Source organism: Scomber japonicus, chromosome 19, assembly GCF_027409825.1.
Source record: "Scomber japonicus isolate fScoJap1 chromosome 19, fScoJap1.pri, whole genome shotgun sequence".
In the NCBI taxonomy this organism is placed as follows: Eukaryota; Metazoa; Chordata; class Actinopteri; order Scombriformes; family Scombridae; genus Scomber; species Scomber japonicus.
This window is the reverse complement of record NC_070596.1, coordinates 25,336,309-25,357,375: the sequence shown is the minus strand read 5'-3', so window position 1 is coordinate 25,357,375 and position 21,067 is coordinate 25,336,309. Positions and strand designations below refer to the sequence as shown.

Here is a 21,067-nt window from a genome sequence, read left to right as displayed (position 1 = left end):
CTATCTATTTTTTTTTCTCAAGACTTGATTGTAATTTAAGTTTACAATGTCTAACTTAGACATTTGATCCTTTGCTGTGTGTAAAATATAATGGAAAAGCAATAAGTTGAGGGTTTGAGGAAGGTTACAGGTTAAAGTTCCCGTAGTGGAAGAGCAGCTTATGTCTGTCAAATAAATGATGTTATGTATGCAGTATATACACTGTTCTTGGAAAAGTAGAAAATTTAATCATGTCAATGGTTAATCACATCAAATACAAACTGCAAACTCTGAATTTCTGCCACCCAGCAGAAAAATATTTACAGTATAACTCAGATGAACAACCAGAGGGAGGTAGAGGAGACGTCAGCACTTTGAGGAAATGTCAATAAATGTACAACTAGTACAACATAGTAATCTGTGTGAAATGTTCATATACTCTTAAATGTATGTGATAAAGTGTAACGGGTACATGATGGGTGTGTCAGTAGTGTCATGAAATTACAATTAGGCATTAAAATAAATGTACATTATAATTTTCTGACTTTTGTCATTCTGTGTTCCTTTGTTGTCAATGAATCAATTAAAGATTCAAATAACCAACAAATTACCATTACTATTGTACCATCAGTGATAGAAGAAGTATTCAGATCCTTTACTGAAGCAAAGAACAAATAAAAATATACTCCACTACAATTAAAAGTCCTGAATGGAAAATCCTGTGATGTAGTATGCAATATTATGAGTGATGTAGTATGCAGTATTACAGTAAAAGTAGTGATATATTATTATATATGACATCATTAGATTATTAATAGTGAAGCATCAGTGTTAGAGCAACATGTTACTGTTGTAGCTGCTGGAGGTGGAGCTAGTTTATACTACTTTATATACAGTTAGATAGTTTACACTACTTTATGTACAGTTAGCTAGTTTATATTACTTTATATACAGTTAGCTAGTTTACACTACTTTATATACAGTTAGCTAGTTTATACTACTTTATATACAGTTAGCTAGTGTATACTACTTTATATACAGTTAGCTAGTTTATACTACTTTATATACAGTTAGCTAGTTTACACTACTTTATATACAGTTAGCTAGTTTAGTCCAATGGTTCCCAACCTAGGGGTGGGGTCCCTCCAAAGGGTCAGCAGATAAATGTGAGGGCTGCTGAAATGATTAATGGGAGAGGAAAGAAGACAAAACAAATATGTTTTAAGTTTTTGGACTTTTTCTCTAATCTTTGATTTTTGCTGAAATGTTGGATCATTTGAACATTTATTGAAATGAAACCATGTGAGAAGTTTAGAGGGAAAATCGCTATTTGGTGGAGCTGTTAACAACTCATAGACATCTGAAATGTGAGCCCGACTACACTGCTTTTAGTTTCATGTTGTATATTAAAAGCTTGTTATAGCCTATTATCCATTGTGTCAAATCTTCATCTTAAAAAGTAACTAAAGTAGAGGAGTAGTGGAGTAGAAAGTACAATATTTCCCTCTGAAATGTAGTGTAGTGGAAGTATAAAGAGGCAGAAAGTGGAAATACTCAAGTAAAGCATACATATTTCAAAACTGTTATCGAGTAAATGTACCGGGCCTCTTTCTCTTTGTGCTCGTCTCCATTGCGGCGCTCACATGTCCGAGCTCACCCCTCGGTCCCTGAAGGCAGCACTAGTTCTCGAGGTGACGTCAGACTGTGAGTCTGGGCTGGGCTGGAAAAACATGTAACGCTGCTCTCTGCATCCTTTCACCAACAAAAAGAGACCAAGTAAGCTTTTCACACCTGTCTGCTTTTACTCTCCTAGTTTATCACACCTGTGCAGCGTCACTTGTCTTTACGTTATCCTCAGTTGTTTTTGTTTGTAACGCTTTTCTCTTGCTAATCTGTGCAGCTACTAGCTAGCTTCTTGCATTCCTGTAGGGACCAAAGCTCAAAATATGGAAAGAAATAATATGTTTAATTAGTCGTGAAATTACAGGACCTGCCTTAAAAATATCATACCCGATCAAGGTAACATATCATTGTGTTATTTAATGTGTAGCATGTTGGGAAAAAGTGTTATAGTGAGTTATATTATCTTGTATAGGGGAAAAAAGGGCCACACTCATTATTTGTTTATGAAGCAAATGATTTATATATATCTGTGTTTGGTGTCTGAGCAAAAGCTGGAGATGAATTAATGGTTGTATGAGATGTGTTTAGGTTTAGGGAAGGCCTCATGATGAAGGTTTGACAGCTGTAGGTGCGCATGTTGTTGTTTTGGTTTTTAGGTGGGAGGAAGAGGAGGAGCTGATTTCTATAGTTACCTCATCATTGATTTGATTTAGTCTAAAAGCAGGAGGGTCAAACTCATCTGGAAGGAAGGAAGGAAGGAAGGAAAGAAAGATGGAAGGATGGAAGGAAGGATGGTAGGATGGAAGGAAGGAAGGATGGTAGGATGGAAGGAAAGAAGGAAGGATGATAGGAAGGGAGGATGGAAGGAAGGATGGTAGGAAGGAAAGATGGAAGGAAGGATGGTAGGATGGAAGGAAGGATGGTAGGAAGAAAAGAAGGAAGGATGGTAGGATGGAAGGTAGGATGGAAGGAAGAGAAGGAAGGAAGGAAGAAAAGGGCAGGAAGGAAGAAAAGGAAAGAAGGATGGAAGGAAGGTAGGTAGGATGGAAGGAAGAGAAGGAAGGAGGGAAGGAAGGAAGGACAGATGAAAGGAAGCAAGGAAGGAAGGAAGAGAAGACAAGAAAGAAAGAAAAGAAGACAGGAAGGAAAGTGGGCCAGATCAGACTCCTTGGCGGTCCGGTTCTGGCCCGCAGCCCTCATGGTTGACCCCCCCCTGGTCTAGATTCACATGTATGATCGTATATAAGCTGATGAAGTTTAAAATGTGTGTTTCTCTTCTTGTTGCTGCAGTTTAATGTTTGAGCCTTTTTTTTTCCTGTGTAAAAATGATGTGTATGCAAAGTTTGTTTTCATATTTATATGTTGAAAGTTATTATTCATTTATAATTCATCACAAAAGTCATTAGAAATCTGATTTTATGGGGCCCGAACTTAACAGAATAATTTGTGACATAACAATTACTTTGGAAAGCAAATCTGGTCCATTATGCAATTTAGACAAGTGTGCAGGAGCAGAGCTGTGAGCTAATCCCAGAGCAACGGTCTATTAATCAATTAATGAATTATTGATGCAGCTTTTAAACATCTGGATAAATAAATAAATAAAAAGCTCCATCAAAGCAAAAATGCATGTTGGAAATAAACATAGTGCTCGGCCTGTGCTCAACTGGTATGACTTGAACTTAACATTTTATCATAATTTCAACAATAAAAACAATTTTCTTTATAAAAATGAGCAAAGTGACTCGGAGTCGAAAGTTAGGAAACTTTGGTGCTTGCAGATTTATTTATTTTTTATCCTGATGGTCTTTAACTTCCTGTCGTGCTCCCGGGTCAAATTGACCCGTCTGTTTTGACTGTTCCTTCCTTCCTTCCTTCCTTCCTTCCTTCCTTCCTTCCTTCCTTCCTTCCTTCTCCCTCCATTCCTTCCTTCTCCCTCCCTCCTTTCCTTCCTTCCTTCCTTCTTCCTCCTTCCTTCCTTCCTTCCTTCCTTCCTTCCTTCCTTCCTTCCATCTGTGCTTCCTCTCTCCTTCTTTCTTTCTTTCCTTCTTCTCTCTTTCTTTCCTTCCTCCATCTCCCTTTCTTCCTTCCTTCTGTCCTTCCTCCCCCCTGCCTTCCTCTCTTTCTTCTTCTCTCCTTCTTTCCTCCCTCCCTCCTACCTTCTTTCCTTCCTTCCTTTTTTCCTCTGTCCTTCCTTCCTTCCTTCTTTCCTCTGTCCTTCTTTCCTTCCTTCCTTCCTCCCTCCTACCTTCTTTCCTCCCTCCCTCCTACCTTCCTTCCTTCCTTACTTCTTTCCTCCATCCTTCCTTCCTCCCTTCCTTCCTTCCGTCCTCCATCCCCCTTTCTTCCGTCTGTCGTTCCTTCCTTTCTCTCTCCTTCCTTCCTTCCTTCCTCCCTCCCTGCCTTCTTTCCTTTACTCCCTTCCTCCCTTCCTTCCTTGACTCGAACACAACAGGAGGGTTTGAGGATTTGGGAAACACTTTTTTAAGATCATAGGGCGTCTTTATCTTATCTTGACTTTATAAGATAAGATAAGATATTCCTTTATTAGTCCCACAGTGGGGAAATTTGCATTATTGCAGCAGCAACTGGATAGTGAAAACTAGGAAGAGCAGCAATAAGAAAAAGAATAAAGAACAATAAATAATAAGTACACAATCAATAAAAAGACAATACTAGTAAAAATATATAACAATATGTCCAAGAATGAATTAAGATATTGAATTAAATATTAATGAGAAGCAAAAACTGAGATGTTGAGTCTCTATTGTTTGTTTCAGATTAATTTAACACACATTTATTTGCTTTAACCCTCCTGTTGTCCTCGAGTCAAGAAAGGAAGGAAGAAGGATGGAAGGATGGAGGGAAGGAAGAAGGGAGGAAGGATGGAAGGAAGGAAAGTAGGGAGGAAGGAAGGGCAGGAAGGAAGGACGGAGGAAGAAAGGGAGGGAGGGAGAAAGGAAATGAGGAAGGAAGGAAGGACAGAGGGAAGGGTGGAAGGGAAGGAAGAGAGGAAGGAAAGAAAGAAGGAGGGAGAAGGGACAGATCGAAGGAAGGACGTAAGGGTGGAGGAAGGAAGGAAAGAAGGAGGGAGGGAGGGAGGGAGGAAAGAAGGAAGGAAGAGAGGAAGGAAAGAATGAGGGAGGTAGGAAGGAAGGAAAGAAGGAACAGTCAAAACAGACGGGGTCAATTTGACCCGGGAGGACGACAGGAAGATAAGACTTATAATTTCTGTTGTAAATGTGCTTTAATTAAACCTCTAATAGTTTTAAATATACTAAATATATATATTTCAGACAAACGTGTTATAATTAAATCCTGTCTGTGTAGATTTTTGAAGCTGATACTGATATTGTATTGAAAGTTTAATAAAAGTCAAATAAAGCTAATTTTATTTTAAACATAAACACCTAAAAACAGTTTCCATAAGGGTTGCTTTATGTGTTTTTTAAGTATTCAATCAATCAACCATCCCTCCTTACTCCTTTCCTTCCTTCCTTCCTTCCTTCCTTCCTTCCTTCCTTCCTTCCTTCCTTCCTTCCTCCTTTCCTTCTTTTCTTCCTTCCTCCCTCTCTTCCTTCCTTCCTTCCTTCCTTCCTTCCTTCCTCCTCTCCTTAAATCCTTCCTTTTTATGTCCTTCCTCCTTTCCTCCCTTCCTTTCTTCCTCCTTTCCTCCTTCCTTACTCCATTCCTTCCTTCCTTCCTTCCTTCCTTCCTCCCTCCCTTCCTTCCTTCCTTCCTCCTTTAATTCCTTCCTTCCTTCAATCAACCAGTCAAAGTTAATTTCTGTAGCACTTTTCATTCATGGTAATATAACATAAAGTGCTTTATATAATCAAAAAACTCAATAAAAGACTCAATAAAAACAGGCATTGAGGAAACGCTGTCATAACTCTCATGAATCTGCAGTGAGGAAACACCAGAGGTTGGATTAAAAATGTAAAAAAATAAGAATACTAACAAAAAATTACATTTAATAAAAGATTAATCAAAATATAATAACCTAAAATAATAAAATAAAGTGGGTAAAACCAGAAATGTGAGTAGAGATAAAAGACAAACATGAACATATGTGATGTTTTACTCTTAAAATTCAACTTTTTAATGCTTTCTGGTGGACAAACTACAATATTTAACGGAGACTCAGTTTTCTCATGTATCTCAAACACATCTTACTTATTTTTCCCTGCAGTTTCTCATCATTATGTGACGGTTGACATATAATAATCGGCTCGGCTTTGGACATAATCAGACATCCGTGCAGTAGCCTTTCAGTGCGGAGCGTGACGTATTGAAAACACAGCGGTTTACTGTCTTGACCCAGATCCAGCCTACAATGAATCATCTGCTTTGTGGTTCAAATGGCAGAGCTCGGCCCAAAAAGCTGTCAGATGTCCGCCACCTACGAGACGTCCAGGAAAAAAAAAAACCCTGAAGTTATTCATTTGGATTTTGTCGGAGAGAGAGAGAGAGAGAGAGAGAGAGAGAGAGAGAGAGAGAGAGAGAGAGAGAGAGAGAGAGAGAGAGAGAGAGAGAGAGAGAGAGAGAGAGAGAGAGAGAGAGAGAGAGAGAGAGAGAGAGAGAGAGAGAGGAATGTCTGAGGTGGAAAATCAGCTTCACTTTGTCAGACAAGTGCAAGATTTAGAGACGTGAGGTCAGCTGGGTATCACTTTTATTACGCAGTGATAATAAATAGATTGGAGGCTCGGTTACATACAGTCAGACGGTTTAAGTCTTTATTAATAGAGTAAAGTATCTATAAGTAAGTGTTCACCCCTCCTCTGTTGGATGTTCTTAAGTTTTACAACATTGAATTAAAGTAGGTTTAACTCAACTTCAACTTGTGTTAAAGTAAGAATAAATATGTGTTCTGAGTTTAACATACCACAGAAAAGTGTGTTGTTAACCACCCTGCCAAATTTGAATGATTAAAAAAAATCGCCAAATATATGAAATTAGGCTTCAAAGTTGTGTAAAAATCAGGGTTAGGGTTACCCAAACGCTGAAACCCCGTCCCCTACCAAGTGTCACCTGTCAATCAAAGTCACCACCTCCACCAGAAACATGAACGCTACGTCTGAGAGCTTTCTGCTACTAACTCAGCTGCTAGCCCGGCAGCTAACTCGGCTGCTAGCTCGGTGGCTAACTCGGCTGCTAGCTCAGCGGCTAACTCGGCTGCTAGCTCGGCAGCTAACTCGGCTGCTCGCTCGCCAGCTAACTTGGCTGCTAACTCAGCTGCTAGCTCGGCGGCTAGCTCAGCTAACTGGCTAACTGTAGACTGTAGTAGTAGTAGTGTGTGCTGAATGTATTTATACCTCTACAGCAGCAGGGGCGGGTTTATGCTAATCACTAAATCCTGAACACAGAAATCTTGAAACACAGTTTGTGAAGCCTAGCTCCACAATTCAAATCTAAATGGTTGAAATGCTTTTTACACCTTTTTTAGAAATACATTTATGACCTATTTAATGTGTTTAGAAGAAAATGTCTGAATTCACTTTACACGGTCTTTAATGGTGCCATTTAACAGAATAAAACATGAAATAGTCCTGATACGGCTCCACTTCACTTACAGCTGTGATATTTCTATTATTCCTCTAAAATATTGTTTCATGTGTCATGTGATTCATTGGACTTTGTTGTTTCCTTTGGTTTTCCAGCTTCCTTCCATCACATTGGGACTTAGTGGGGTTGTGGGGAAGGCCTCGTCCCCCACAGGTCCCCTCCCCCCACTCCCTCCGACTAACCAGGAGCCATGAGTACAGGCAGTTCAGGCAAAGTCAGCGGGCTCAAACCCCCGAGTAAAATAGTCCGTCCAGCCGGGGCGCCGGCGGTGAGGACGTCTCCATCCTCTGGTAAGAACCAGGAAGTAGTTTTCTGTTTAATGTGTTTGGAGTGGAGGAAATGAAACAAAGAGGATTTTAGTTTTTAATGATGCAATAAATACGTCTTGTAACATGAGGCCCGTGGGCCAGAACCGGCCCGCCGAGGGATCCAGTCCAGCCCACTTTCCTTCCTTCTTTCCTTCCTTCCTTCCTTCCTTCCTTCCTTCCTTCCTTCCTTCCTTCATCTGTCCTTCCTTCCTTCTGTACTTCCTTCCTCCCTCCCCTTCTTCCTTCCTTCCATCCATCTTTCCTTCCTTCCTTCCTTCCATCTTTCCTTCCTGTCTTCTTTTCCTTCCTTCCTTCCATCCTTCCTCCCTCCCTTTCTTCCTTCCATCCTTCCATCTGTCCTTCTTTCCTTCTGTACTTCCTTCCTTCCTCCCTTTCTTTCTTTTATCCTTCTTCCCTTCCTTCCATCTTTCTTTCCTTCCTTCTGTCCTTCCTTCCTCCCTTCTTTCCTTCCTTCCTTCCATCTTTCCTTCCTGTCTTCTTTTCCTTCCTTCCTTCCTCCCTCCCTCCCTTTCTTCCTTCCTTCCTTCTGTACTTTCTTCTTCCCTTTCTTTCTTTCTTTTTTCCTTCTTTCCTTCCTTTGGTCCTTTCATCTTTCCTTCCTGTCTTCTTTTCCTTCCTCCCACCCTCCCTCCCTTCCTTCCTTCCTTCCTTCCTTCCTTCATCTGTCCTTCCTTCCTTCTGTACTTCCTTCCTCCCTCCCTTTCTTCCTTCCTTCCATCTTTCCTTCCTGTCTTCTTTTCCTTCCTTCCTTCCATCCTTCCTCCCTCCCTTTCTTCCTTCCATCCTTCCATCTGTCCTTCTTTCCTTCTGTACTTCCTTCCTTCCTCCCTTTCTTTCTTTTATCCTTCTTCCCTTCTTTCCATCTTTCTTCCCTTCCTTCTGTCCTTCCTTCCTCCCTTCTTTCCTTCCTTCCTTCCATCTTTCCTTGCTGTCTTCTTTTCCTTCCTTCCTTCCTTCCTCCCTCCCTTTCTTCCTTCCTTCCATCTGTCCTTCCTTCCTTCTGTACTTTCTTCTTCCCTTTCTTTCTTTCTTTTTTCCTTCTTTCCTTCCTTTGGTACTTTCATCTTTCCTTCCTGTCTTCTTTTCCTTCCTCCCTCCCTCCCTCCCTCCCTTCTTTCCTTACTTCTGTCCTTTCTTCCTCCCTCGTTCCTTCCATCTTTTTAATGGTTCGGTCCACATGAGATCAAATTGGGCTGTATGTGGGTCTTGAATGAAAATGAGTTTACAGCTTTGTTTCATATTAGGAAAAATCCACCTTTTAAAATGTAAAAATAGGTCAAATTTAACCCTTAACAGTATGTAATGGTAACTTAATTGCACGATATTTGTTAAAAGTGACATTTAAAAGCAGTTAATTGAGGTTAATTTAACATATTTGTGTCTGCAGGTGCTCCAAAGCCAGTTCCTCCAGAGAAGCCCCCCGGCAGCGCGACCTCTCCGACCGCCGACGGAAGCTCGGACTTCCAGACCGGAGAGAGAGTCTGGGTCAACGGCAACAAGCCCGGCTATGTGCAGTTCATCGGGGGCACGCAGTTTGCCCCGGGGCAATGGGCGGGCATCGTGCTGGACGAGCCGATCGGGAAGAACGACGGCTCGGTGGCGGGGGTCCGGTACTTCCAGTGTGAGGACGGGAGGGGGATTTTCACACGGCCGTCGAAGCTGTCAAAGACGCCGCTGCCAGAGAAGGAGGCGAATGGAGGGCGGGCCAGTCCGGCACAGGTGGCACCGGTAACCCTGGCAACCCCGGCGACTCCGGTAACCACGGCAACCCCGGCACCGAGCGAGCCCACACCTGCTGTCACTACCTCAACAGGTAGTAATTATGTAATTTAGTGAAGTAGAGGCTTTTTTTTTTTTTTTTTTTTGTATTAACCCTTGTGTCGTCCTCCGGGTCAAATTGACCCCGTCTCTCTTTTGACTGTTCCTTCTTTCCTTCCTTCCTTCCTCTTTCTTTAATTTTTCCTTCGTTCTTCCCCTCCTTCTCTCTTTCTTTCCTCACTTCCTTCCATCCTTCCTTGCTTGCTTCCTTCCTTCCTCCCTTCCTTCTCTCCTTACTTCCTTCCTCTTTCCCTCCCTCCATCCCTCCTTACTCCTTTCCTTCCTTCCTTCCTTCCTTACTCCTTACTCCTTTCCTTCTTTTCTTCCTTCCTCCCTCCCTTCCTTCCTTCCTTCCTTCCTTCCTTCCTTCCTTCCTTCCTTCCTCCTCTCCTTAAATCCTTCCTTTTTATGTCTTTCCTGCTTTCCTCCCTTCCTTCCATCCTCCTTTCCTCCTTCCTTACTCCATTCCTTCCTTCCTTCCTTCCTTCCTTCCTTCCTTCCTTCCTTCCTCCTTTACTTCCTTCCTTCCTCCCTCCCTTCCTTCCTTCCTTCCTCCTTTACTTCCTTCCTCCCTTCCTCCGTCCTCCTGTCCGTCCTTGACCTGAGGACAACAGGAGGGTTAAGGATCTGTCTTCTTATGTGTAACCCTAATGTTTAATGTTTAGCTCCGGGCTCGGCCATAAAGCTGAGTGCAGCGCTCAACCGGATGTCCAGCGAGTCGGTATCGAACCTCTCGGACACAGAATCCATGAAGAAGAATAAAAGGGAGCTGAGGCTTGGAGATCGAGTGCTGGTAAGAAACAGAAACACAGTGATGTATCTCTCTTCTCTTTTATTGTAAACTTTTGTTCTCCAGAAGTTGGATTAATTAAAAACTTTCTTTACAAACTTGATTTTAAATTTTCCTTCCTTTCTTCCTTCCTTCCTTCCTTCCTTCCTTCCTCCCTCCCTCCCTCCCTCCCTTTCTTTCTTTCTTTCTTCCTTCCTCTCTCCCTTTCTTCCTTCCTTGTCTTATTTCCTTTCTACCTTTCCTTCCATCTTTCCTTCCTGTCTTCTTTTCCTTCCTTCATCCATCCCTTTCTTCCTTCTGTCCTTCCTTCCTTCCTTCATCTGTCCTTCCTTCCTCCCTCCCTTTTTTCCTTCCTTCCATCTTTTCTTCCTGTCTTCTTTTCCTTCCTTCCTTCCTTCTTTCCTTCCTTCCTTTCTTCCTCCCTTCCTCCCTTCCTCCCTTTCTTTTTTTCTTTCTTTGATCATTAGCATTATCAGTACACACAGTTTGCTTTATTTGGCCACCTGTTCAACTTCATTTATGGACAAGTTTTATTCATAAAATTGTCAAAAGAAAAACTGTGAAAACACAAATTTCACTCTGCAGACAGAAATTAAAGAAATGTGGAAGTGAACCTGTAACGTTAATAAGTTAAGACTTTGATATGAAGCCAAAAATCATCCTACTGAATCAAAGTAAATGAGAGGAGACGTGACATTCATAGACATGTCAGATGTTATAATGGAGGATATTCATCTGGACAGTGACTTGTTTAATTAACCTTCCAGCTAAAACCTACAGTGACGTTGATTGATGTTTGTTATCTCTCCAAAAAATACAGAAAAGAAAGACAGAAAAGCTGTGCGACAGTTTTCTTAACAGTAGATAAGAAAGTAGATAAAATCCTCATTACTCATTATGTTTTATTATTGTTTCTTATTTCTGTCTTAATTTATTTAGATTGTATATTTAAACTCCCAATCCATTAAGATTAAGATTTAATAATTCTTAAGTCCAAATGTGGAGAAAGGCAGACTGTCTGGACTCCAATGAAAAGTGAATTAATCAATTTAGTCAACTGGCGGAAAATTAAATAACAGCTATTATGATTATTGAATAATCAAATCAGTCTTTTTATAAAGCATTTGATGGTTTCAGCTTCTCAAATGTGATGATTTCCTGTCTAACATTGTCATATATGACTGTAAATGAAATATCTTTTTACACTTTTTAGGATATTTTAGTTTTTATATAGACTAAATCAGGAATGTCAAACATGCGACCTGTGGGCCAGATCCGGCCTGCCGAGGTGTCTAATCTGTCCCACTTTCCTTATACCTCCCTTCCTTCCTTTCTGTCTTCTTTTCCTTCCTTCCTTCCTTCCTTCCTTCCTTCATGTCTTCTTTTTCTTCCTTCCTTCCTTTCTGTCTTCTTTTCCTTCCTTCCTTCCTTCCTTCCTTCCTTCATGTCTTCTTTTTCTTCCTTCCTTCCTTTCTGTCTTCTTTTCCTTCCTTCCTTCCTTCCTTCCTTCCTTCATGTCTTCTTTTTCTCCCTTCCTTCTTTCCTTCCTTCCTGTCTTATTTTCCTTCCTTCCTTCCTTCCTTCCTTCCTTCTTTTCCTTTTTTAATGATCCGGCCCACATGAGATCAAATTGGGCTATATGTGGCCCTTGAATGAAATAAGTTTGACACCTCTGGACTAAATGATTCATCGAGAAAACAATGAGCAGATTGATGAGTGATTTGCAGCCCTATTTCTTTTCATATCAAAGAGTAAATTCTTGATAAATTGGTGGAAATTGGTGAATGCAGGTTTATTTAAAATCACTTGTCGCTTAAGTTTAGATCTATTCATACGTCTGACTCTGGTTCTTGTTTGCAGGTCGGAGGTTCGAAGGCAGGCGTGGTTCGGTTTCTGGGGGAGACAGAATTCGCGAAGGGAGACTGGTGCGGAGTGGAGTTAGACGAACCTCTGGGCAAGAATGACGGCGCAGTCGCAGGAAGCCGGTACGAAAAGGAACAAACATATAAAATCTCTTTCAACACAGACAAAATGCTCCTAAACCTGCAGCTGTCCTCCTCTTCTTCTTCTTCTCCTCCAGATACTTCCAGTGCATGCCGAGGTACGGCCTGTTCGCTCCCGTCCACAAGGTGACGCGGATCGGTTTCCCCTGCACGACACCCTCCAAGGCCAAGGCAGCGCAGAGGAGATCCCTGCTCAAGAGGAGTCCCAGCGCCTCCTCCATCAGCTCGCTCAGCTCCGCCACCTCCTCCATCAGCGGCAAACCCAGCAGAGCAGGACTGGTAAGATCGGCACAGGGCTCTATGTTTACTGGTCATGCAACAGGCTAAAAAAATGCACCTTTTGAGTTTTGTTTTTGAATATAGAATAGATCTTTATTGTCATTGTCACCAGGTACAACGAAATTAAAAGTGCTCTCCAGTCAGTGCATCCAGTCAATGCATTTCCTTTTTCCAACAAGAGCACAAATGAAGGAACAGTCCACATCTTCTGACCCTCAAATCAATTCGGTTCAATTGAATTCCTTTATTGTCATTGCAGAGCAGTACAATGAAATTGTGTGATGAGACACATAAAATACACTATGGGTAAAAAAAAAGCAAGGAAGAAAGGAAGGAAGGAAAGGAGTAAGGAGGGAGGGAGGAAAAGAGGAAGGACATTAGGAGAGAAGGAAGGAAGGAAGGAAGGAAATGCTAGAACTGTATAGTGGAAAAGCCCCATAAATGTCGTATACTGCTCCTTTAATCCAATGCAACTTCACTGAAACTTTCTCTTCCAGCTGACGGAGACGTCCGCTCGGTACGCTCGTAAGATTTCTGGCACCACGGCGCTGCAGGAAGCTCTGAAGGAGAAGCAGCAGCACATCGAACAGCTGCTGGTGGAGAGGGACCTGGAGCGATGCGAGATCGCCAAGGCAACCAGTCACGCAGGAGAGGTGCAGCAGGAGATGGCTCTGCTAAGGAAAGGCCGCGATCAGGTCTGATACATGCACACATTCATGTTATATGTAGAGTTATTTTACCAATTCCTTTTTAAGTTTTATTCAAATATGAGAATCGGATAAATGTGAATACCAGACTTCTGCACTTACATATTAGAAGTTATATTGGCGTAAGATCAACTGTATCATTGTTTATTATTGATAGATTTGTTTTTTAAATGATTGTGTGTGTGTGTGTGTGTGTGTGTGTGTGTGTGTGTGTGTGTGTGTGTGTGTGTGTGTGTGTGTGTGTGTGTGTGTGTGTGTGTGTGTGTGTGTGTGTGTGTGTGTGTGTCAGTATGCCGTGGAGATGGAGGGAAAGTTGGATCAGTTACGTTCGCTGGTGGAAGCAGCAGATCGAGACAAAGTGGAGCTGCTCAACCAGCTGGAGGAAGAGAAGAGGTGTGTGGTCTGACTTTACCTGAAGCCTCCAGATTATTCTGAATATCAGGAGTGTCCCAGTACGGTACAGAGTATCACTCTGTAGGAATTGTGGGAAACCATGAAAAAACGACTCGTGGTGAACCAGATTTTTAGTTTCCTCCGTCTCAAATGATCTTTGGCTGAAACCAGCTGCACACAAACCCGACAAGTGCCAAGTTTAATTTTGGCCTCTCATCAAGTTACTCACAGGATTAACAGTGATTATTGGCAGTTGATGTAACCTGCTGCTGGCGATGTTTCTCACTTTACCCCCCCGTCAGCCCTGACAGAGACCCTCAGGAAGATAATATTAACCCTCCTGTTGTCCTCGAGTCAAGGAAGGAAGGAAGGATGGAAGGATGGATGGATGGATGGATGGATGGGAGGAAGGAAGAAGGAAGGAAGGGAGGAAGGAAAGAGGGAAGGAAGGAAAGTAGGGAGGAAGGAAGGGTGGAAGAAAAGGAAGGAAGGAAGGATGGAGGAAAGAAGGAAGGTAGGAGGGAGGGAGGGAGAAAGGAAAAGAGGAAGGAAGGAGAGAAGGACAGAGGAAAGAAGGACAGAGGAAAGAAGGGCAGAGGAAAGAAGGACAGAGGAAAGTCGGAAGGCAGGACAGAGAGAAGGAGGGATGGAAGGACAGATGGAAGGAAGGAAGGGGGATGGAGGAAGGAAGGAAGGAAGGAAGGAAGAAAGGGAGGGAGGAAGGAAGGAAGGAAGAAAGGAAGGAAAGGAGTAAGGAAGGACAGATGGAAGGAAGGAAGGAAGGAAGGAAGGGGGATGGAGGAAGGAAAGAAGGAAGGAAGGAAGGAGTAAGGAGGGAGGGAGGGAGGGAGGAATGAAGGAAGGAAGGAAGGAAGGAAGGAAAGGAGTAACGAAGGAGGGAGGAAGGACAGATGGAAGTAAGGAAGGGAGGAAAGAAGGAAGGAAGAAAGGAAGGGAGTAAGGGAGGAAAGAAGGAACAGTCAAAACAGAGGATGACAGGAGGGTTAAAGTGAGGAGTGAGAGCTACAAGTCTGAGGTTAATGTCTCTGGTTGCTTAACAGGAAAGTGGAAGATCTGCAGTTTCGTGTGGAAGAGGCGTGCATCACCAAAGGAGACCTTGAGGTAACTTGTGGTTATATAATCAGATTCTCAATTAATCATAATCTCTTACTCACTCTCGCTTTCTCTCACTTTTATCAGGCTGATGATGGATTTACTTATGAACTTATGTGATGTCACCACACTCGTACACGTCTTTACAAAACCAACCAAACCAATAAATCAACTCCAATCTGTCTTGTGCATGACTTCCTTGTTTTATTTATTTAATTTCCAGCTGATTTGGCTCTTTTAACATTTTATTAAGTACATAAAATGACTTCAAAACGCCAATAACTTGTTACTGCTTCACATTTTCCTCTTTAAAAAAAAAAAAAGAAAAAGAAGAAAAAGAAAAGATGATGAAATTAATCATTCTTTTTAAGGTTTTTTTCCTTTTCCTGCACTCTCTGAATCATTCATTCACTTTCTTGTTCAGACACGTCTGTCTTCCTGCTTCCTTTATTTATTCATTGATGCTTAATTCAGTTTCCCTTCCTCTCAGATTTTTCTACACTCCCCCTTTCTGCAGCACCATCGCCATCCTCTCATCATCTTTTCATCCACGTGCCTCGCTTTCTTTCTCTCTCAGTCTTTATTTATTTTCCTTACATGCTTCTTTTTTTTTATATATATATATCTTGCTCACTTGCCCGTCTCGTCTTGTCGTCTGCATCTCCTCTCTCCATCTCTTCAGAGGAATTAGTGCCTGATTTAGTCGCTGCTTTAAAATGCTGGAAACACAAGCAAACACGTGCCGATACTAGCGCGGTGTCGTTGTTTGCCATCTCCTGCCAACGCTCGAAGGAATCTGAGGAATCCTGAGAGTCAGAATAAGATGATTTAACTCAGGGGTGTCAAACATGCGGCCCGTGGGCCCAGAACCGGCCTGCCGAGGGGTCGACCCTGGCCCACTTCCTGTCTTCTTTTCCTTCCTTCTTTTCATTCTTTGTTACTTAATTCCTTCCTTCCTTCCTTCCATCTTTTCTTTCTGTCTTCTTTTCCTTCCTTCCTTCCTTCCTTCCTTCCTTCCATTTGTCCTTCCTATCTTTCCTTCCTATCTTTCCTTCCTTCCTTCCTTCCTTCCTTCCTTCCTTCCTTCCTTCCTTCCTACATGAGATTAAATTGGGCTTTATGTGGCCCTTGAATGAAAATGAGACTCCTCTGATTTAACTGATAAACTCTCGAGATTCCTCAGAAATTAACAATCTTTTTCCTTTTTGTTTGTGTTATAATTGAAATGCTGAAGAGAAAAAAACCCATCAGTGCTTTTCTTACTCACTGATCTTCTCTTTAAAGTAGGGCTGTCAAACGATTAATTTTTTTAATCGAGATTAATAGCAGAATTCCCATCGTTAATCGAGATTAATCGCGTTTTGAATTGCATGTTTAAAATCCTGTTATTTTACATTTCAAGGCAGTTTTAAGCCCATAATGTAAAGCATTTCTTACCGGAGTGTCTTAACTGGGAATCAATCACGGCTCTGCTGCGACTCCGACACTCCAAAATGGTCCTTTGGTGGAGCTGAGGCTCGCTTGGCTGCACCTGGGTGTTTAGCGTGGAGGTGCTAACTCAAACTCGACGTACTCCGGTGGTAGTTAAACTCCGTTTGACACAGGTTGCATTTTACTTTTGACTTGTCAACTGAAGCGTCTGGAAGTGTTTTAAAGTTAAACAAGCCGTTCAAAAGTCCAGTAGCTCTCTTACTTTCCATCAGCGCGGTAGGTTTACTGCAGGAGGCCACTTCAAAGCATAGCGCTACAGCTAGAGGAGCGTCTACGGGTGAGTAGAAGGGACAAAAAGGCTTGCAACATTAAAATGCGATTAAAAAAAATTATTATGGATTGCATTAATCTAATCGCGATTAACGTGTTAACGCTGACAGCCCCACTTTAAAGTCTTCTTTCTTTCTTTGTGTGTGTGGCGCGCACAAAAAGCTGGCATGTCAGTGTTGCATTGGTGTTTGTTTCTCCTTTCTCCTTTTTCCTGCTCTCTCTCTCTTACTAACAGACGCAGACCAGACTGGAGCATGCCCACATAAAGGAGCTTGAGCAGAGCCTGCTCTTTGAAAAGACCAAAGCTGAAAAACTCCAGAGGGATTTAGAGGACACTAGGGTAATGCTTGGCAGTCCCAGTCCCATAGCAGGACTGAGCGATCTACTCCCCCCCGCCCCCCTCCCCTCCTCCTCCTCCTCTCCTTACACAAGGTTTAATAATGATACACAGCTTATATTAAAGGAATCAAAGCCCTACTGTATGTAACTGAATTATTAGATTTATCAGGAGTCGCTTCCCTCTTGGCTTTGCTGCACAATCACAATCTGACTATACAACTCAAACTCATTATTGGTCTTTTTTGGAGCTTTTCTAATCACCCAGGTCTATCATACTGAACAATATGCATGTGTGCATGAGAGCTAATTGAAAGATATTGTTTGGGAAGGCCTGTGCTTTTTTTTTTTTTTAAATGCTGGACTTAAACAACAAGGCTGGCATTGCTTTTATTGTCAATAAGTCCAATGAAAAAAAGACAACAAAACCAACAAATGTAGCACAGTTTTTCTTCTTAAACTCTTTTTATGTGGATTTTCCAACAAAGTGACAAACAGTGGAAATACACAGAGCAAAATAAGCTGTAATTGTACAATGATATGTGATTGTGGTATAAAGTTTTACCCAATTTTCATTAAATTATCTGTAGAAATTTTAAAATGAATGCACATTTCCATCCACTGCTGTTATAAGATCAGATAAAATATTCCTTCATTAGACCCACAATGAGGAAATTTGCATTATTACAGCAGCAAGTAGACATTAAAATAGAAGAGCAGCAATAAGTAAAACAGCTTTTCAACAGTTTGAAAGTCTGTTTTCATTCAACTTTGACAACATTTGACACTTTCATCAATACACCAGCTTTTCCCCCTCAGCCTAATTTAAAACCAATTTTGCAATATTATATAGGTTTTTTTCAAAATATCTGAAATGCCATTCAGTATTTTATTACGCTCAAAAATGAAAATGTGAATTAAAACAGGAGGATGGAAATGCAGCTCCTGTGTTAGTCCGTCTCTTAGCTCTCATTGGTTCCTACTGAAGACGTAAATCTTTAAAAAACATGTCAAAAATATATGATTTTCAGTAATTACCTTAATCTGCTAGTAGGTTTTGGCAAAAGTCTCTTTAGAGTTAGGTTTAGGTTTGTTTGGGACTACTTTCAGCGGCGGATGAATCCACATTTGCCGCTCTTGTGAGTATTTCTTGCAGCTGTTTGGGATTGAGTCATAAAATAAGCGACATTATGTGTGTTTCTATGGTGACGGTGTGACTCACTGATGTGTTTTTAATAGTCTCGTCACATTTATATGAACTGAAGTAGAATAAAGTAACAAACAGACTCCTCAGTTTAACCTTCCTGTCGTTCTCCCGGGTCAATTTGACCCTGTCTGTTTTGACTGTTCCTTCTTTCCTCCTTTCCTTCCTTCCATCTGTTCTTCCTCCCTCCTTTATTTCCTTTCTTCTTTCCTTCCTTTGTCCTTTCCTTCCTCCCTCCTTCCTCCCTCCTTCCTTCCTTCCTCCCTCCGTCCTTCCTTCCTTCCTTCCTTCCTTCCTTCCTCCTTTCCTTCCTTCCCTCTTACCCTCCTTCCTTTCTTCTTTCCTTCCTTTGTCCTTTCCTTCCTTCCTTCCTTCCTTCCTTCCTTCCTTCCTTCCTCCCTTCCTCCCTTCCTTCCTTCCCTCTTACCCTCCTTTCTTCTTTCCTTCCTTTCTTCTTTCCTTCCTTCCTTCTTAATTTCCTTTCTTCTTTCCTTCCTTTGTCCTTTCCTTCCTTCCTTCCTTCCTTCCTTCCTTCCTTCCTTCCTTCCTCCCTTCTTCCTTCCTCCCTCCTTTCCTTCCTCCCTCCTTTCCTTCCTTCCTTCCTTCCGTCCTTCCTTCCTTCCTTCCTTTCTTCTTTCCTTCCTTTGTCCTTTCCTTCCTTCTTCCTCCCTTACTTCTTTCCTCCCTTCCTCCCTCCTTTCCTTCCTTCCCTCTTACCCTCCTTCCTCCTTCCTTCCTCCCTCCTTTCCTTCCTTCTTACTTCCTTCTTTCCTTCCTTCCTCCCTCCCTTCCTTGACTCGAGGACAACAGGAGGGTTAAACTAACAACATAAAATAAATCAACATATTAGATAAAATCTGAACTCTAAAAGCTTCCATGATGTTAAAATTAACGTTTTATCTCAGTGAAGCCAATTAACTGTGAAATAAGTGTATAACCCAGGTTCTTTCCTCTTCGCCTTCACTCTCCCTCCCTCTCTCTCTCTTTTTTTTAAACGTTTGTTTTGCTGTAGGTGGCCACGGTGTCTGAGCGCTCCAGGATCATGGAGCTGGAGAGGGAAGTGACGGACCTGCAGCTCAGGCTCCGAGCCTCCCAGCAGAAAGAGGATGCTGTGTCTCTGTCCCAGCAACAGATGAGCAACCTCAAGGCTCAGGTTCAGTCTCAGGAGAAAAAGGTTGGTTATAAAAGCGTTAGAAGAAACTCCCAGAGGTGATGTTTTGTTCTCCTTTAATCGAACAACTACATAACCCTAACCCTAACCCACATCATTTATGGCAGCGGTGGCAAGATTTTCATTCAAGGGCCACATAAAGCCCAATTTAATCTCATGTGGGCCGGATCCTTAAAAAGATGGAAGGAAGGAAGGAAGGAAGGAAGGAAAGATGGAAGGAAGAAAGGGAGGAAGGACAGATAGAAGGAAGGAAGGAAAGAAAGAGATGGAAGGAAGGAAGGAAAGAAGGAAAGAAAAAGATGGAAGGAAGGAAAGAAGAAAGGGAGGAAGGACAGATAGAAGGAAGGAAGGAAAGAAGAAAGGGAGGAAGGACAGATAGAAGGAAGGAAGGAAGGACAGATAGAAGGAAGGAAGGAAAGAAAGAAAGTTGGAAGGAAGGAAGGAGGAGAAGGAAGAAAAAAGAAGACCGTAAAGAAGGAAGGAAGAAAAAAAAGAAAGGAAGGAAGGAAGGAAGAAAAAAAGAAAGGAAGGAAGGAAGGACAGAAGGCAGGAAGAAAGGAAGGAAGGGAAGATGGAAGGAAGGGAATAAGGAATAAGGAAAGTGGGCCGGACTGGACCCCTCAGTGGGCCGGATCTGGCCCACGGGCCGCATGTTTGACGCCCCTGATTTATGGCATGAACTGGCTGTACTTTCTATTTACAGCCACTTCCTGTTAACCACTAATGTAAATAGGCATATGTTCTTGTTTAGTGTGGGTTTGTTTAAGCTGTCGTGATAATGAATAATTTATGGCTCTTCTCCTGTTGCATTCTGTACCATATGCTCTATATGCTGTGTGTCCGCCGCCGCAGGTCAGCGAGCTGAGCGTCGACCTGGAGAGCAAACAGAAGGAGTTTCAGTCTGTGCAGGAAGATAAGAGCTGTCTGGAGCAGCAGCTGACCAGCCTGGTAAGCATGGAGGAAAGTTAGAGAAGGGGTGAAGGGGTAATATAATCTATAAATGACAGGAACGTCCGTCTGTCTGTTATTATATCGCATATCTCTCGAACCGTCCATCCGATTGATTTCAAACGTGACAGGTGTCTTGCTACAGGCGCGAGTAAGAGCAGTGCCAAGTTTGACGTTGTTTGGATAAGAAATGTAAAAGATAGAGATAAATATATCGGTAAAAGAAGCAACGCAGAGCTATCAGGAAGCTTTGCTCTCTACATGCTGCATTAATAGTCACACACACACACACCCACACACACACACACACGGGCTGTGTTCGAAAGCGCATACTACATACTTCTATACTACATTAAGAAAACCATAACAATAGAATTGGTGCTTTTAATTTGAAAACAGGAAGCGAACATACCCTCGCTGTAGCTAACTTGAAACCACCGAGGTGGTGATCTGTGACGTTTGTATTTTGGGTTTTTTTCAGAAGTTACATTGCATCTTGGGTAATGTGAGTGTGAGTAGTCAGCTCTTGATGCATACTCTGCATTTCTGGAGAATCTAGTAAACCATCCAGGAACTTCTCACATACTCTAAATCACATACTACTACAGTTGAAACACACTACATACTTCAAATGACCTCAGAGTTAGTACGAGTAGTAGGAAAGTATGCGGTTTAGAACAGACCCGGTAAGTCACTCTCTAGCGCTCGCTCTTGCTTTCACGCTCTGACTTTGTAGGAAAAACACACGCAAAAACAGATTTAGCATGGCCACTGCACTAGTTATAAAAATAAATAAAGCTGAGAGATGCAGTTTTATGACACTCAGAAAGTGGGCGATGTTGCCAACTTTCAGACATGGAGACTGCAACTTTTCTGGCTTCATCTATATGTTAAAATTATAGATTTTTGTTTCTGTCATGTAAAAAATATTGACTGTATATAAATATGGACGCTATGCAAAAGTGAAGCCAAAATATCTCCTTATTTGGAGCCACCATCTTGCTTGTGTGACCTCATTTGGAGCCAGAGTCTGAACAATACAGTGGCG

The 21,067-nt window shown here is 42.0% G+C and overlaps 1 protein-coding gene across 1 annotated transcript in view; it reads left to right on the top strand.

Moving 5' to 3' along the window:
• The first annotated feature begins 1,702 nt into the window (after positions 1-1,702).
• The window catches only part of clip1b (CAP-GLY domain containing linker protein 1b), a 54,139-nt gene continuing 34,774 nt past the window's right edge, over positions 1,703-21,067 (top strand). Inside the window, exons 1-11 of the mRNA XM_053340613.1 lie at positions 1,703-1,755; positions 7,263-7,457; positions 8,884-9,309; positions 9,980-10,107; positions 11,965-12,089; positions 12,185-12,386; positions 12,884-13,081; positions 13,383-13,486; positions 14,548-14,608; positions 18,913-19,074; positions 19,924-20,019. Coding sequence (XP_053196588.1) covers positions 7,358-7,457; positions 8,884-9,309; positions 9,980-10,107; positions 11,965-12,089; positions 12,185-12,386; positions 12,884-13,081; positions 13,383-13,486; positions 14,548-14,608; positions 18,913-19,074; positions 19,924-20,019 — 1,602 coding nt within the window. The 5' untranslated portion in view covers positions 1,703-1,755; positions 7,263-7,357. The remainder of the gene's footprint in view (positions 1,756-7,262; positions 7,458-8,883; positions 9,310-9,979; positions 10,108-11,964; positions 12,090-12,184; positions 12,387-12,883; positions 13,082-13,382; positions 13,487-14,547; positions 14,609-18,912; positions 19,075-19,923; positions 20,020-21,067) is intronic.